Source organism: Rhamphochromis longiceps, linkage group LG18, assembly GCF_057381845.1.
Source record: "Rhamphochromis longiceps isolate RC_006_pf linkage group LG18, R_longiceps_female_GT1.1, whole genome shotgun sequence".
NCBI lineage: Eukaryota > Metazoa > Chordata > Actinopteri > Cichliformes > Cichlidae > Rhamphochromis > Rhamphochromis longiceps.
The window spans coordinates 29,588,676-29,606,620 of NC_140574.1; the positions used below are offsets into that span (position 1 = coordinate 29,588,676).

The following is a 17,945-nucleotide window of genomic DNA, read 5'->3' on the forward strand; positions in this document are numbered from 1 at the left end:
TGCTGGTGTTCATTTTTGTAAATGATGGTCTTATTTACAGAATAAATTAGATAATAAAGCAGGGTTTGCCTTAGCGGATGGTTAGCTTGTGATTGTCTAGACATCACTGTATGAACATGCTGTCTTTGGTTTATCAGTCAGAACCATCTCTCACTCAGGGATTCATGGTTCATGTCTGCTTTAATAAAAATGGGATTGCAACAGCCAAAAATGCTCAAGTTGAGGCTTTAAAATGAGAGGTTGCAGTTGTTACATCTATTCTTTATATACAGTCTCCTTTTTAACCCCAGCAAGAATCCTTCCCAGATGTTTTTTTTTAATGCAGGCTGCAGATGGATATATCCCTTTAGTGTAAAGCTAGAATTTTTGGTTTCTGTCATTCCCCAAGCTGCCTGCCATGCTGACTGATCACCTTTTTGCACAGGTGTATGGGCATTGTGGAAGTGATGACTGCCAGTGTGCCTTGTATCCGTATGAGGAGAGGAATCACTCATGCTCATGTGTAGTGTGCATATGAGCAGGGCTGTGGGAGGCTAATATGAGCTATGGTGCTTTGATTTTAAATGAGCTCTTCAGAAGTGTCGAAACACATATGAGTCGCCTTTATTGTTGTTAGCCGTTTGTCTGACGTGTGATATCAGTCACTCAGTCAGAGAGCGTGTGCTTCAGCACGTGTTGTGCCACCTGTGTTATACTGCCAGGTGTCATACCCATGAAGCTGCAACAAAAGAGAAAGCATAATTTTGCGTGTGCTCGTGATCACATGTAATATGATCAATCACCTGTGTTACCAGCGTAACACATTCTTCCTCTGCGATTGAGCTCGATTGCGCACGATGAGTATTAAAATCGTATCAATGAGCGGCACACCGCACAAGGCCATGTGTCCACTCGCAAAAACAAGCACATATTGTAGACGTTCTTTCACACAAGCCCACATACAAAGTCCTGATGCAAAAATGAAAAATACCACAGCTAGCACACCAGATCTGCTGCTGGGAATTCAGCGAAAACTTCAGGACATTAGTTAGTCTGTTTACAATAATGAGTGTACTAATGCGAAAATTCTTTTTGTTTTTCATTTACTTTTATACATTTTTTTATTAGGAGCTAACCCTGGACCTACAAAATACACACCCTCCATAGAAAGCATTGAGATTTGGACTAACATATTAGTCCAATTGAATTTACTGGCAATACAGAGAAAAATATGGAATATTTCCAGCCACCTTGCTGGAACACACCTGTACAACTGCTCATTAATTTAGAAATCTAATAAGCCAGTGTTTCCCAACCCTTTGGAGCCACGTCACATATTTCACATTAGAAAAATCGCACAGCACACCACCAAACAAAAATGTCACAAACAGCATATTGATTATTTTTCCCAGCGGACCAGATACAGCAGAATTGGCTCGGTTTGTCCCCAGTATACCTTTCCTGCTTTCTTCTGAGCACTACTCATGCTAGGGCCTTCATCTGCGTCCGAAGTTTCTACAGGACTCAGGTCAGATTGACTACTTTTTCAGACTATTATGTAATTTCTTTTTCATCTTCTTCTGTTTTACTAGCAGTTGGCAACCCATTTAATTAGAGCAGGTAGTTGTACTGCCCTCTAGTGGAAGACAATGTAATTGTTCTGCCCGTTACTCAGGCTGGTCGCTTAGAGTACTGATCAGGTGGAACCAGACAATCTTCTACATCACATCTGATCATTTCTCACGGCACTCTAATAAGCCAATCATGTGGCAGCAACTTGCCATATGCATTTTAAAAATATACTTTTTATTGTCCTGTGTTTATGGATTTCCAAGCATGTATTGGCAACTGGGACGGTTGCAGTTCCCTCTGGCACTATTCAACATCAACACTACCACATGGTTGAAGGGTGTTTCTCCCATCTGTCTTAAAATTTTTATTTACTGTCCATTAAAAAGGCTGACACAGATATATCAACAAACAGCTCACTTCTGCTGATATATCAGCGTGTCTGAGTAACTGCTGATCCAGTGAGAGAGAGGCCAGAGGCGAATGGCCAGACTGCTTCAAGCTGATAGGAAGGCATCAGTAACTCAAATAACCAAGGTACGCAGAAGATGATCTCAGTAGTTTACTATTTAGTAAAGAAATTAAATTACTACTAATAATAATACAAACAGCAATGCTCTTTTTAATTGTACATAATGCAAAACAAATGCCATATACAGGCAGCTATAGTACATGCTATGGCTCATTGTATGCTCAGACTGTCTGTGTGTCTCTCTTTCAGAATGACTGACAGAGCACTTCTACACTAAATAGGGCTCAATTAGTTCCATCTATTAAAACTGCATAGGCAGAAATGGGTGCTTTTGACTGCGATCCCCCAGGACCCCAGTACATTTGAATGTTTAAAAAAGCACTAGTCACAGCAGATAGCAGGAAACAATGAGTCACAAACTGATTGGCCAAATAGTGACAAACTGGAGCAATAGATCAAAGCATTTCTAAGATGTGACAGACATTTTGCCTCTGGGGTCTGTGAGAACCCCCGTCACCAGGATGAGGTTTTTGTTTGGTTGTAGCATGTTTGACTTTATGGTAGCGCTAAAGCTATTTCTTCAAAATTTGTCACACTCCTCAGCCAACCTGGTGAGTTCTATGCCAGAGTGCTGGAGAGGAGAATCCATCTTTTAGCTGGACAATGCGGTTTTCTTTCTGGTCGTGAATTGCTGGACCAACTTTTAATCCTCTCGAGGATATTGGAGGATGCGTGAGAGTGGGCTCATAATACTTGGCCAGTTATTCCACTGTATCCCTTTGGGAAGTTCCCTTATGGGAGCTTGGTTTGTATTTGCTGGGAGTAAATTAGAATTTTTATATTTTAGATAACTGGATGTAAAAGTCTGCACACTTTGTGCCATTAAATTCCATGAAAAATCTTTGCAAATGCACACGAAGCTTCTGAAACCTTTTCACGTCGTTTTTGGGAAATGCAAACTGAAATCTGGCTAAATCTGCAGAAAAAACAACAACAAAACAGAAAAAAAAGCTATTTGTATTCAAAAATTGATGTTGTTTTTATTTTTGCTGGTGAGTGCCTGACTGCACAAATGCTTTGGTTGGTGTACTGGAAGCCATGCAGGTGTGCATACCGGTGTATGCATGCGCATGTAAACACTTGAAATTTCTGTGAATTTATCATTGTGTCAGTTCTCAGCCTTGGGTTTGCAGGATTCGTTAAAAACAATCCGCACCCAGAGGTGGCGTGTAGAGCAGGATTTCCAAGTTCCTTTGAAGAGACGCGCCGAGGTAGAGCAAGGACTGGATACGGTGAGAGGTGCAAGAGAAAGAAATCTAAGCCAAGGACCTGGGAACAAGGCGAAAGAGTGCGGGTGAAGAAGGAAAGAAACGATGGGAGAGCTGAAGGAGGAATGTTAAATTGAGGTCCTGCGAGGCGGTGACAGCAGAGAGTGCGGTATAACAAGGGGGTTAGAGTAAGAAGCGACCGAGAGAGATGCGCAAAGAGACAGGGAGAGAGACACAGTGACAGCCATGGAGAAATTAGCTCAGCTATAGGCTGCGAAGCACAGGAGGTTAGAAATACCCATCCGGAGAGACAAGCAGACAAAAAAAGCTGAAAAAAATAAATAATAAAAAAGAGAGGTACAGTTATTAGGAGAGGGGGAGACAGCATGGCGACAATAAGACAGACTGAAGAAGAGTTGGGGAGAATAGGTGAGCATCAGCATGTGGTGAATGGTGAAAATCACATGTAAACAATTACACTAAAGACCTCCCACCTCCAGCATTAGCTGCGCTGGATTCAGCCACAGACGCAAGGCAAAAAAAGTACAATTAATATTTCAACATGGCCTCCTCTGCGCTGCTTTACTCTCTCTGCAAAGGCACCAGAGAAATAGATTAGTATTTATTTATTTATTGTCATTGTCAAGAACAATGAAATTGCGTTTGGGGCTTCCATACAACCCAAAAAAAAGAAGAAAATAATAAATACCCCTTAAAACCCAAGTGTACATATTTAACCCAGTGTGACTCCAATGCAATAAGACAATCCTTAGCAATAATGTTCGTAGAAATTCAGACAAAGACCTGAGAAACATGACAAAATACAACAATGCAACCCATTCAATATTATTGTACTGTGAGACATGATATCAGATATGATAGTTATCTATTTAAGAAAGAGGGGGGGGGGCAGGAGGGGGAAGAGAATAAAGATATGATGCACCAATGCAGACCAGTTCATTGCTATTAAGAAGTTTAGAATAGATTAGAGCAGGCTTGCTGTTCCAGTTAAATAAAACTGGATAATCACAGGTTACATGTGGATCAATTCTGAATGCTTACAAAGTGGAACATATATTGAATATTTACAGATGCTGCAAGGCACAATTTCCTGAGTATTTACAACAAGCTGTAGCCCCAGCAGTATTGGGATTTAGGTGGGGGGTAAAGGTGGGTGTGTTACACAAACTGTATGTGAATTTAAAATAATCTGACTTCAGTAGGTTAAAAGGATTTAGCCTTTCAGGGAATTCATGCATAACTAATGGAAATCATGTATGATTGGCTACGATTAATAGAATTAAACAAACAAAGCATAAAATTAGCGCTAAGCTCCCCCTCAGTTTATACTTCATGAAACAAACAAAAATAAATAAAACAAAATGTGTGTGTGTGTGTGTGTGTGTGTGTGTGTGTGTGTGTGTGTTTTCAAGCGTGCGTATGTTTGGGTTGCGTTAATAATGACTCATATGCCCTGCTGTCCGTTTCCCAGAGTCATAAGGCTTTCACAGTGTGAAGAATTTAAACAGAGGAGTGAGATGATCTGTGCGCCTCCGGAGAAGGAAGGATTTCCAAGTGGAACAATTTGTGTTGCCACAGAGCCGGCCTTGACCTCGCTGGTCATCTCGCTGCTGTGGGCTGAATCTCTTTAACCGCTGATCTACGGCGTGCATTCTCTCACAGGCAGAGATACGGAGAAACGAACACGCACATCTGCACAAGCACCAATAAACCACACACATATATATAGATATACAGGCATGCATCAATATTACACACTTGACCTCGCAGCTCCCTGTTTAAACTTTGGAGATTGAAGAAAAAGAGCTACACAGAGAAATGATCGCTTATCTGAGGGTGGGGAGGGCTGCGTCTTTACCTCAGAATGATGGTAGGTGGGTCGGAGCGGCAGGAGGGTTAACAGCAGATTAGAAGGAAACGGGGTCAAAAGAGACGGGAGAAGAGATTTGGGGTGTGTAAAATAAGACAGAGAGAGAGAGAGAGAGCGTAAACGAAGGACGCGGACAAAGAATCAGACTCTGGATGGCGCCCCTTTGAATAGAGAGGAGGAGAACATCCCTGTGAAAGGGCGAGGGTTAGGCGGGGACACGCCATAGAAAGCTGGGTCATTAACAGCCTGTAAGTCTGGGTGACGACTGAAGCTGCTTATCATCGCTTATTTACTGTCAGTCCCACAGAGACACCCCCTAGCAATAAAAAGATTTCCCTCCTCCTCTATTTCCACTCTTCCCGTCGCCCCTCTCCTCTTCCTCCTCCCATCATCATCAGCCCCCCCCCCCCCCTCTTTCTGCATCTTGTTACTCTCCCCGTCTGATCTCCATACATGTCCAAAGAAAATGCAGTGCACGGGAGACACACAAGCTCACATGCAAACACACACACACGCCCTCCCCCACCCAATATCTGCCTTGCTCCCTCACCTCGTCCTCGCTCTGTTTTGTGTCTGGAGGCCATGTCAGACAGTGTGTGCTGTTTGTGGCTCTGACTCAGCCTAGGTCTGCCTCATTTGCATTCACACATGGAAACACACATTTCCAGACGCAAACAGGCACAGGCTAATACACACATCAACAACCCATTCACTCTTTTTGAAACTAATTTCCTCTTTCCAGTTTCCTCTTCTTCTATAGTCTGTATTCTATTCCTCTCTGCTCCCTGGCTGGTCAGCACTGCTTTGCTGCAGCTATTTACACACGCATCGATTCTAATGAACGTACACATTCCTGCTAATAGATTTTTGATACAGCATGCGAGTGAGGCCACAGACTAAGGAGCAGGTAATTTCAGAATTAGGAATTGCTTGACATTGCTCTGCAGCAGTGCCCCCTAATGGCTAGCGGATAACATTCACGGGGGGGTCGCCTGCTGGTTAAAGCTTCCTTGAATTTTCAATCCACTAATCAGAATGAAATTAACTGGAGCAAGAAGTAGAAAAGAGAAAGACTCAGCTAATAGGCAGAGGTGCTTTACATGCAAATCAGACAGGTGATAAAGGGTCTAGTGTGTCTGGCAAGCTGAGGTCACACATTAAAAAACCAGAGACTCTGAACACAAACATAACATAATAGCCCGTTTTCAAAATACCTCATTACACATATACTGAATTAAGCAGCATCTGTATAACAAAGTGGGATCACTTGACGCAACACTAAACATGTCACAACATCATTAAGAAGAATCTGGCGGCATCCCAATTCAGGAGGTTCCTTTTGAGGTATGTTTACGGGGGGGTGCTGTGAGCTGTGTAAGCCTGCTATTTGCGCGCTTTTCATTTCCTCCTTACCTGGGGGACAAGCAAGCTCACGCGTGTGTCAGTTTGCAGTTATTATTTCCATATGCTCTCACTTAAAACGGCTGGCTAATCCTCGGTCACACGCCAGCAGCGTGCCCAGGATTATCTGTGTTTGTTTTCTCACGCGGAGGAGAGATTGTGTTAATCTCCTCACAGGGAAAGAGAGAGAGAGGGAAAGAGAGATGGAGGAAAAGAAAAGAAGAAGAGAGACCAGTGTATTGCTTGTAAGTTTTCTTAACAAAAAGAAAAAATTGAAAAAGGGAAGACACGAGACCTCTGAGAGTGAAATAAGACAGAAGACGAGACAAGTGACAGAGGGATGGGGAGGCAGCAGAGGAAGAACAAAGTCAAAAGGGAGATTTAGGAGAGTCTTTGTTCTCTCAACTCTGCAGTAGTGCTTGTTGGCAGAAATGTCCAAAGCTGAGTTTGTCATCAGACAAATGTGATGTATGATCTTGATTTAGAATGCACAAAATCAAAAAGGAACTCAATCTGCCAAGGACAGCGGGGTGCTGAGACCATATATATACACACTGTGCTGCGTACACCCACTCGCATGTGTGTTCACCCTGAATCACACAGGCTTCCATAACCTTTTTTTATTTAACATCTACTACGGTGAAGGCAGGGAGAATCACCTCCTCAGGGATTAGAAGCCTCAGCCGCCCATTAATGTGCAGTTATTGTACAGTACGCTCAATGTGCGCGTGCACACTACCGCGCACTTTCTCAGTCAAGCGTGCAGGCCTATGGCTCGGCCTCTTTGAGGAGAGATGTATTATGTATTGCCAGTCTTGCATGCAGGTTAGCTAATTAATTTCTGCTAACTGTGAAGCAAATTTTAAAAGGTATAGAATTTGAATTTCAAAACAGACCATTGGAGCGCCGCATCACAGGACACGAGGTTACACTTGTAGAGCGTGTGGGCGGGGAAGCAGAGGGGAGTGCTAACTAGGAGTGAGAAAGTATGTATGTGTGTGATGCTGATTTAATGATTATTTTCAGTTTGTTGACTTTTCTGGGTGAATATCTGTAAAGGTCAGGAAATCAAGCCTAGTATTGAGTTTTGAAACTGCTTGTTTTATTTAAACAGTGTAGGACGGAGAGATTCGTCAATTTTCAGTGATATAAAATGAAGGAAATCTACTGGGGAAAAAAAGGCATTTGATTGGTCCTAAATTCATTCTGCAGCAGTGCAACAACCCCAAACATGCAGCCAGAGTCATAAAGAACTATCTACAGTGACAAGAACAGATGGTAGAGCCCGCAGCCCTGGTGTCAACATTATGGAGTCTGTCTAGGATTACATGAAGAGACAGAAGACACCGAGAAAGCCTAAGGTCACAGGAGAACTGTGGCACCTTCTCTGACATGCTTCCAACAGCCTACCTGCCAAGCAAAACCTGTGCATGGGCATCCAGAGGACCGGTGCTTTTCTCAGGGCAAAGGGTGGTCACATTAAATATTCATTTGGTTTGCATTCTGTAAGAAAAGGCAACTTTATGGCATTATTTCAAAGGTATCCAAACCTTTTCTTTTTTAAAATTCTGTATTTCATGCAGTAAGCAGCTCTCAAAGGTGCAGGCAGGAAGTAGAATTAAACAACATAAGGCTCGGGGGCCAGAATTGACCCTGAAAACACTCCAGTATGGCCCATGGGATGGCTTTGGAAAATGTTAAGAGCACAAATTTTGGACTTGTAACTGTATTTTCATTTGTTTTTTAAGCTTTTTTTTTTTTTTTTTACTGATAAAGACCTCCTTAAAACATTCATACTACATCTAAGTAAGTAATAGATAAACAATTAAATGACAGAAAGAGTATTACTTTATTATCTGCTATAGAAATTTTTATTTTTTACATTGCACTTTTTTCTCTAATATTAGGATATATCGGGGATTTAACCTCTAATGAGACCACAAATATGAGTTTGACATCCCCGCTTTAAATGTTGACACTTTTAAGGAAGAAAGTATTAGTAACAGTGGTTTAGCACCTCATCATAATAAGATGATTCCTGGTCCGAACCACCTGAAGGCTGGTGCCGTCTGTGTGGGGATGTTCTTCCTGTGCTTGCATGGACTTGCTCCCACAGTCTAAAGACATACATATTAGATTACCAGCCAGTAGGTGTGAATGTGAGTGTGAATGGTTGTCTGTCTCTCTGTGCTGGCCTTCCAAAAGACTGATGACCGATGGAGGAATGGATGGATTGCAATGTGCAAGTAGTATTTTTTCTTTCTCTTCATCAAGTCAGACTTGATTTTCCCTCTGTTACTGCAGTCTGCCCATACCTTATTGAGAAAATTCACATTGTGTGAAGTCCCACTAACTCATTTAGCATACAGTGAAATTGTTAAATGCAGCAAGATTGCCATTACCGTGAAGTACAAGCTGCAGGGGGATCGTGACAAAATGTGATATCTTGTCAGCGGTTCAAGAAAGGTAAGAAACTGAATTCATGGACCAGAATATGAAGATTAAGACCTGGTTCAGCCTTAGATGTACAGTATTTTACTTTTACATTAAGCTCACTAAAACAACAGTATAATGGCAACCAAACGGCTGGCAGTATTATGCTGTAATGCTCATATTCTATCCAGCACTGCACTATAAGATTTTTTTTGCAGTAAGAAACTCTCTAGATTGCTGTAGGTCCACTGTATAATCACAGTTTCATGCTAGCTAATCTGGCTGACAGTACTTTACTGTAATTTTACAGGGAAATTTGTTACAGTGTATCACTCAGCCCCATCTCCTCTTCTTTTGGTCTCCACTACCTCTGCAACAGCCTTCTTAAATTAATGTTAAGCTAAGAGTTCAAGCTGCTCTAAATCACAGTCTCAGCCTTCAGTGAAGGTGGTGAGCCAAGGGTAAATGAAGTCAGCGTTACTGCTTTTTTATTCGGCGCGTAAGGAAGACGCCTGGGGTTTGTGCAAGTGACATGCAATCAGTTGGTGGCTACGCTGCTTATGTAGCTAATGTCAGCAATCCACAGCAAAAATGCTCTGTCAAATTTCAGGAAAACCATTTTAAATATGAGCTTTCTTTGGCTTGAAATAGACCAGAATTTGAACCTTTGTTCCTTGTGAGAGGACATTTGCAACAACTGCATGTGGAACCTCACAGGTCCTCCAACATGACATGTGTATGTATGTGTACAAGTGTCTTACAAGTAGATGTGAATACATGAGTGAGGATTTTTTTTTTTTATGATGTCAAAAAGTAAAAAGGTAGACGAACAGTGGGGTCGCTGTGTCCTTACTGTAAGGGTGTAGGAAGGAGAAGGATGAGTGTGTGTTGTGGTTTGTCAGAGCCGGTGCCCTGTCGCGCGCACACCAGGGAGGGAAAAAAGATAGGTGTGGGCGGGTAAGTCGGGGACTAGGTGATGGAGTGTGTGAGGCAGCAGAGGAGGGGGAGCGGAGTGATGGAGTGCTGGGTGGAGGGAGGGCGGAGGGTGATGAGTGTGTGCTCACAGTGTAAGTGACACCTCTCCTCCTCAGACAGATTGTCTCTCTCTCCCTGTAATGGGGACCCCGTTAGAGAACCTTTTCCCTCCATCTACCCCCCTTCTGCACACACACTTTGTCACCATTCCCATGTCTCTCTCTCTCTCACACACTCTGTAACAATTTTTCTTCTGTATTTATTTTCTTCTATCTGCCCAGATATGTCCACAAATTGGCTACATTTCTGTGCATTTCAATTCCCCCCATTCTCTGCATAATTTTTAATCAATCTGCACCTCGTTCTGAGACCGCTGATTGTCAAGCAGTTTACGCTGGTTTACAGCTCAGAGAGCGAGAAGAAAAGCGAAGGAAAAATAGCAAACGAGAGATCAGAAAGGAAGGAGAGGGAGGATATCAATATTCCCACTGCCGGTGGGATCCTCACAATGATTTTCTTCTCAGCTCCTGTTTGAATCTGACAGCGAAAATTCTGCATAGCTGGAGAGCCCATTTATCCCCTGTCCAACATAGTTCCCCGTGCCAATCACACTGAGATGAATTATATGCGTACTTGCTTTTAAGGACACTCAGATACTCACAGAGGATCTGAGGATACACAGGCTCAAAGAACCACTTGTACTTCCACGCACAAGTCCACACACACACACCTGCCATTACCTCAAACAGGTATTTTGAACTAGACCCAAACGTGTTCGTTTTCTGAAATTTAATCAACAGCAGGTGTATGTCAGGGTGCGTGTGTGAGACAGTGGATGTATGTGATTGCTTGTGTGTGCCCGTGCCCTCACTAACAATCATCTCAGCAAACCAGATCAGAGGCTATCTCTTCGCTTCAGAGGCGCCACGCTGGCGGGAGAGCGACGCGCAATCACAAAGACACCTCAGACAAATAGGCTTCATAACTTCTCTGTAACAAACAATCACTGGGGCCTGAGCCCCTATCCCAAATGAAATCTCTCGCACCTGTGTAGATGCAAGGATACAAAGGAATTTTTAATGCTCCCCCGAGTCAGGTACGAGTCTCCATGGTGATAGCAGAGTCGCTATAGTGATAAAGAGATGGCGTTCAAAACAATGGAAGCATTTTTATGAAAAATGTGAGGGAGGGGGGGTCTTATCATGAAAATATATTCTTTATAGAGCCATACAGCCCAAACCATTTGTACTCCTAATGAACATATGCGCACAAAAGCAAGTTTCATACACTTTACAGGGTCTGAAACTATGCCAACCAGCATGTTTGCAACATTGTAACACAATATACAACCTGCCAGGTACCCACCAACACACTTCCCACTGTTTTTGCTAACACTGCAGTACCATATGAGCTAGATAAAATGGTCATAGCAACTACTCAGTGTAGCACGAGTCTGCATGCACATAGCAACACTACACTGTAACAAATGTACTTTTTAAAATAGAATAAATGAAGACAATTTTTACAGTGTGCCCACTGTAATTATTCGTGTACTGTAAAAAATCTTTCTGTGCTGTACAGAATTGAAGATTTATTGTATAATAATTGTTCCATTGCTATCACACTTGTTGACATAGTTTGGCTTATACAACTATTTAAAGCTACCTAAAACCTTGGAAGCAGACCATTTACATTTCTGTGAGTCCCAAGTAAAATTGCTGGATTAAACCAAAAGGGCTTCAGTTTGCTGTTAATACAGATTTTTTTACTTAAAGTAGGGTAAAGTATTTAGCTTTATTCACCAAAAAAACACTACATTGCAATACAAAATATTCTGTATTTTTACTTTTAAGTCTCACCAACACAGTATTCAAACTCTACAGATATACATCATCCATTCTTAGCATGTCAACATTATCCAAACATCAACTCCAGAAATGCCAAACCAACATCCAAACAAGTAGTTACCTCGGTGTTGAAGCTGTGAAGAAGCCTTTCAACTTTTTTTGAGCATCCGGAGTCTCATTGGCAATGCTGTAACATCAACGCCTCATGAATGTCTTTTCCAACTTCACACAAAACCCACCATCTAAGCATCCACCCACAACATCCTTCAAAATATCGCTTCAAAAAATCCAAACGTCACAACATGTAAGGTAACCAGAATATTATTCACTCTAAATTATTCTTAGATGCTTTAGGATGTGACCGTTCTCTAGCCTGCGCGAGCTCTTATCTGTTGGAAGAATTCATTATTTTCCATCTCTCGGCTTTAGATATGTAATTTAGCAGACATTTGTGGAAAATTTAGTGTGAGAAATAGACCAAATGAAGGCACGTTAAAAAAAAGGCTTTTGGATCTGATGTTTGTAACAGTTACATTTGCATAATTTCTCGCTTTTAAAAAATGTCTCTATTGCTCATTTCAAAATATGTAAATGCATAAACCTTAGATGATTATACTACGCAGAAAAACCCTTTCATTTTACACAACTGTAAAGCTTACCTCGTTCTTCTCTCCTCCACAGGCCGTAGACTATGAGAGTCGGAGCTCCTATTCCTTCTCTGTTGAGGTCCTTAACCCGATAGTGGACCCCCGCTTCCTACGTCGAGGCCCCTTTAAAGATCGGGCTTCAATCCGAGTTGCAGTCCTGGATGCGGACGAGCCACCGAGGTTCTCTCGGGCCAGATATCACATGGATGTTTCAGAGAACTGCCCGCCGGCCTGCACAGTGGGCCGAGTCAGTGCAGTAGACCCCGATACTGGTCTGACCAATAATATCAGGTAGAGTACAAAGCCTCTGCATTTCAGCAGGACATGTAGTCTTCCTATACATTTAGGTTGTTACTTTTCACTGTTGAGATAGCAAACAGCCTACCTGGGCTCCTTTTGAACAGGTTTTTTTTTATTTATTTTTTTTAAAAGCTAGTCTTTCCAGTTTTCATGCTGAGATAGTAGCTGTAACTTAATCTTTGGTGTAAAACATGACACTGGTATCAGTTTTATCATCTGCCACCCAGGAAGAAAGCAAATAAGCCCATTTCTCAAAATGTTCCTCTCAGTATTTGCTGTTTATGAACTCATAACAAAACAGCTTTACAGGAGTTTTATTGCTGAAAGACAAATCAAGCATTTAATGGTGCTGGGACTTATATATATCTTCATTTGTTTTACTGTCCAGCCACAAGCAAGGGATAGCCAGGCTTTTTGAATTAAATTCACAGCAGGCTCTTCAGCTAAAAGAAACAAGACACAACAATAAGAGCTAACCAAATAAAAATAAGCCAACCAAATGCCCACACAGTGTTCCCACGAGCCAGACAGAAACCACAGACGCTTGCAGCTTCCAGTGCTTCGCTTGTGTTTGCGGTGGGTTTTGTCTCAAATAGTATGAGGAGGGAAGCAAGCGATTTGTCTGTAAAAACCACAGAAAACCGTGTCCCAATTAAAAGCAGAAGTGCTAAAAGCGAGTATGTGGGGAGGAATGATAGCTGGTATATTCATGGAGATATTTAGATAATCGGTAGCACTTCAAAAGAACTCTTATCAGCTGTGATAATCTCACTATATTAATTCTTTGGCCATTTGAATGCCGACTTCCTTATCGCTCCCTCACACACTTGCCCTGTCTGCTTCTTTCGCTCCGCACCCCACTGCCTTCCCCGCTTGCATCTTCCTTTCACTCATTCTTTCGATATTTCTCCCTGCCCTCTCCTCATTTCACCCGTCTATATCCTCAAACCCAACTTTCTCTTCTTCAGGTTCTCCATTGATCCTCAGTCAGACCCAGAGGCTCTGTTTCGTATCACACCAGAGACCGGTCTCATCACCACAGCGATGGAGCTGGACCGGGAGCGTGAGCACTGGCACAACATTACAGTCATCGCCACCCAGAGAGGTCAGAGGTCACTCTTCTTACAACACTTAATCCGGAGACATCGTTAGAAGTCGTTCATTGGATTATTTATTTTATTAGAGCTAACCCTTGACAACGAAGCTAGCATTTTCCCCACCTCTGACACCTTAACCACTGATGAGTAAGAGGTTTAAGAGACTAGAAACTGTGTTTTTTACGCTATCTGAAAGGCACAGTATCCACTGTATGATGCAGTTTACTAAGCGGCTTAGCTCTCAAGTCATCAAACCATGAGAGAAATGCTGTTTGGCGCCATGAACAGTTTGTTACAGCGCGTCAGAGAATCAATTGATCCGTATTGTGCAAGTTATCTGATGCCGCAATAGATCTGTTCTCGTAAGGATTCAACTGGAAACACTGAATTAAAGCAACAAATCGAACTCAGGCCTTGATTTGCCGACAGAACATGATAGCACAGGGGATCGGTAAATATCTTTCTGTTTCCAAGTATGTAGGATGTCAAGCAACAAGACAGTTAAGTTCAAGTTATACATGTTCCCTCAGTAAAAAAATGATAAATAGAAAATGCCAGGGGCAAGATCATCAGTAGGTTCCACTAGTAGCTGCTCTCAAGCTTTCAGTCATGATTAAGGTTATCTAACTGTCTCTTGTCATTTGTGCAATTTAATTAATAATGAATTTTGATTTAATGAGTATATATTTAATGTGCTGTTGATTCTTTCATAAATGTATTCACATCGGCAGAAGTAAAGCCAATTATAGTCCAGTAGGCCCAATTACAGCTCAGCCCCTACATCCTCTAATAACACACTTTAAGTCTCGTTGCTTGCTCACGTGGAGGCTTGGCAACAATAACAGATGTTCCAGAACATCTAGCTTAAAATTGCTGTCAGATATAAATGTGTTAAAGATACGTGTTCATCCATCAGGTAGCAGGATACCAGCCACTTCAGTAGGTACACCAGCTCCAACACTTATTAATCACCCAATCATATGACAGCAGTGCATTCAGACATGGAGATATCAAGAAAACCTGCTGAAATTCAAACTGAGACACTGGCAAGAAAAAGGTGGTTTAAGTAAATTTGAATGTGACATGGTTGTTGGTCTAGACTGAGCTTTTCAGAAACTCAGACTTTGCTATACAACCTTCTCTAGTGAGAACAGCTTTATTAGAAAAAGAGAAAATATCCAGCGAGTAGCAGTTTTCGTGGAGAATATGCCTTGTTGACATCAGAGGTCTGAGGAGAATGGCAGACTTTGGTTGTAACCACTCACTACGACCAAAGTACACAGAAGAACATTTCTGAATGCATAACAGGTCAAACCTTGAAGCAGATGGGCTTCAGCAGCAGACGATCACACAGGCCTCCACTCCTGTCAGCAAAGAACAGGAAACTGTGGCTGCAATTCACACAGGCTCAACAAATCCATCCTACCTTTTATCAACTGTAAGCAGGTGTGGAGGTTATTTTCTTTACACTCTACGCTTTAGATCACTCAACTGAGCATCGTTTAAATGCCACAGCTAACTGAGTATTGTTACTGACCTCTCCATCCCTTTATGGAGGGAGACTCAAACATACTCAAACAGGAGTAAATAGGAATGCATTAGCTGGCTTTTATTGTGTATGTATTAATATACATGCAGTATAGTATTTATCACTGTGTGTATGTGACAGCCTTCACTGCCATGACGGAACATATCATCCAGTTCCAAACTTGCAGTTAATTTATTATTTTTTTATTCTTATTTTAGTACAAGGATACATCGTTAAAGAATATGTTATTTTTTCATTCGATTTCTTGACAAGAAAAATAGTAAATAACACCACATCAGCTTTTCTTAAAATGCTCTTCAGCCAGGTTAGTTAATGGATGGCACAGCCTTCGCAGCTTATTTAAATGTAAATAATTTATTTTAAAGCTTACTTAAGCTTTCGGCTTCACAAACTATGACCCTGAGAAATATGTCTATTAGAAGCACCAAATGAAGTAGTGTTGTGACATTTTCTGATTTTAATGTATATGACAAACTCTACAATAAAGTTATTTTATTGTAACCCAAATATTTATCAGTTTTAAATGAATCCAGACATTAACCTTAAACATAATATTGATGAGAAGAATGAATTTCCATTTGAGGGTATAATTCAATAAACTTTGTAACACATTATTGTAACTGGAACATATCCATTTTACAGTAAATTTGGCTTGTCAAATCATATAATCACATTGATACTGTAATCATCACAATATATTTAATAATCTAGAATAAATTAAATCATATTGTTGTGAAATGAAAACAATATGATGCTTTTATAAAGTGTTATAGATGCATAAATGTTAAAAAAAAAGGGTATTTTTGGTTAGTGTTCAGCTGTTAGGCAACATGATAACATAATAAATGATATAGAGAAGAACCTTTATGGGTTTAAGTTGTATCTGTATGCCAACTTTGGTTGTTCAACTTCTGTTCACATTTGCAGACAAACCAAGACATTGAGATTTTGTGTATTATAGTAAAATTCTACTTTTAATTAAGTATTTTAATATAGCTACCTAATTTAAACAAATTCACTCATTTTTTTTTCATCTATTAATCTATAAATGCTTTTTTCATCTATTAATTACTGTAGAGAGGGCAACTTCATACTTCTTTAACTCAGAGTATCACTCTGAACACATATCTTTATTTACGCAGCCCATTGCACTCTTGGTGTCACAGCTCCCAAAAAGAGCAAGCTGAGCACAATATTGCATGTTGTGGGGATGCACTTGCGAAGATATTTTGTTAGTGGAAAAAAACAACACAACGTCTTGTGTTTTGGACAAACCAAATGCATTAAGGACTGGATAATTTAATGTAATTATGCAAGCATTTCTTTCTTTTCTTTGATGTCACTGATTTGACTTTTTCTCTCTCTACATTTATGTATTTTTAGAAGTCAGTGACAACCTGTTTTCTTGTTCAGTTTGCTGGACGGACGTATTACAATTAATACCAGCATCCTGTTAAATCCTGGCTTTGCTCCAGTAGCTGTGTCTGGCAGATGACAAGTCATAAAAGCACTCAAAAATAATCCAACTGGTTTGTTTATAAGTAGAAGTATTGTTGGAGAATTCCATCCAATGTCTGCTGTGCTCAAGGAAAAAGAAGTTGTTTTGCTGCCAAGTTTTGTTCTGGACAAACTTAATCTTTACTTAAAATCTACTCAGGGTTCCTTGTGGCAGCAATGTGTTGGTAGGACTGTGGCGGCAGCACACTGAGTGCCTGTCTTGAATAATGAGCTCTATCTAATAAACAGACTGTTGGAGACTGTGTTGACATAAAGCACAGTAGGAGCCCTGCCATGGCCACAGGCAGGCCAGCTCACCCTGTGGCATTACAGCAAGAGCTCATTTTCAGCTTTTCAGCGATGGGAACCAGTTGCTGTCATCCATGACACAGTGTTACTGCTGTTGGTTTAAAAAAACATGGTGTGGGATTGTTGTGAGTGTGTGTGTGTGTGTGTGTGTGTGTGTGTGTGTGTGTGTGTGTGTGTGTGTGTGTGTGTGTGTGTGTGTGTGTGTGTGTGTGTGTGGCTCGGTTTACAGAAAGTGTAGTCCAATGTGTTTCACGGTTGCCTGCCTAGATAAAGGATGTGTGCTGGTGAGCCTGGGTTGTGTCATAGCTGCCTAAAATGTAATGATGAGTGTTCAGAATGCTAACTTCATGTGTTTCGAGCGCGGCTTGTGAGAACTTCATGTTCAAGTGTGCGTATAGCCGAGTGAATGGGGTGTAGGGGACCTTATGCCAATCCATTTAAACTGCGCTCTTGTGTAACTGCATGCAGATTCGCTGCCTTCTGCACCCCTCTTCTGCCTTTTCTCTCTCTTTATTGAGAAAACACAAACACACACACACACTTTATGCTGCGAGAAGTGCTGGCTATGAAAAGAACAGTTTGATGAGGAAAATTTTAACTGATATGGAAGCATCAGTCATACTCCAGCTGGGAGCCTGCGAGCTGTAACACAAGCCAAATGAAACCAAATGCACTGCTGTTTATTTAGCCAATTGTACGCTCACTAATGTG

The 17,945-nt window shown here is 41.3% G+C and overlaps 1 protein-coding gene across 3 annotated transcripts in view; it reads left to right on the forward strand.

Moving 5' to 3' along the window:
- The window catches only part of cdh24b (cadherin 24, type 2b), a 169,935-nt gene that overhangs the window by 127,190 nt on the left and 24,800 nt on the right, over positions 1-17,945 (forward strand). For all 3 annotated transcript variants that reach the window (XM_085388332.1, XM_085388334.1, XM_085388333.1), the window contains 2 exons: positions 12,517-12,773; positions 13,751-13,887. In XM_085388332.1, the coding sequence (XP_085244458.1) occupies positions 12,517-12,773; positions 13,751-13,887 (394 nt within the window). The remainder of the gene's footprint in view (positions 1-12,516; positions 12,774-13,750; positions 13,888-17,945) is intronic.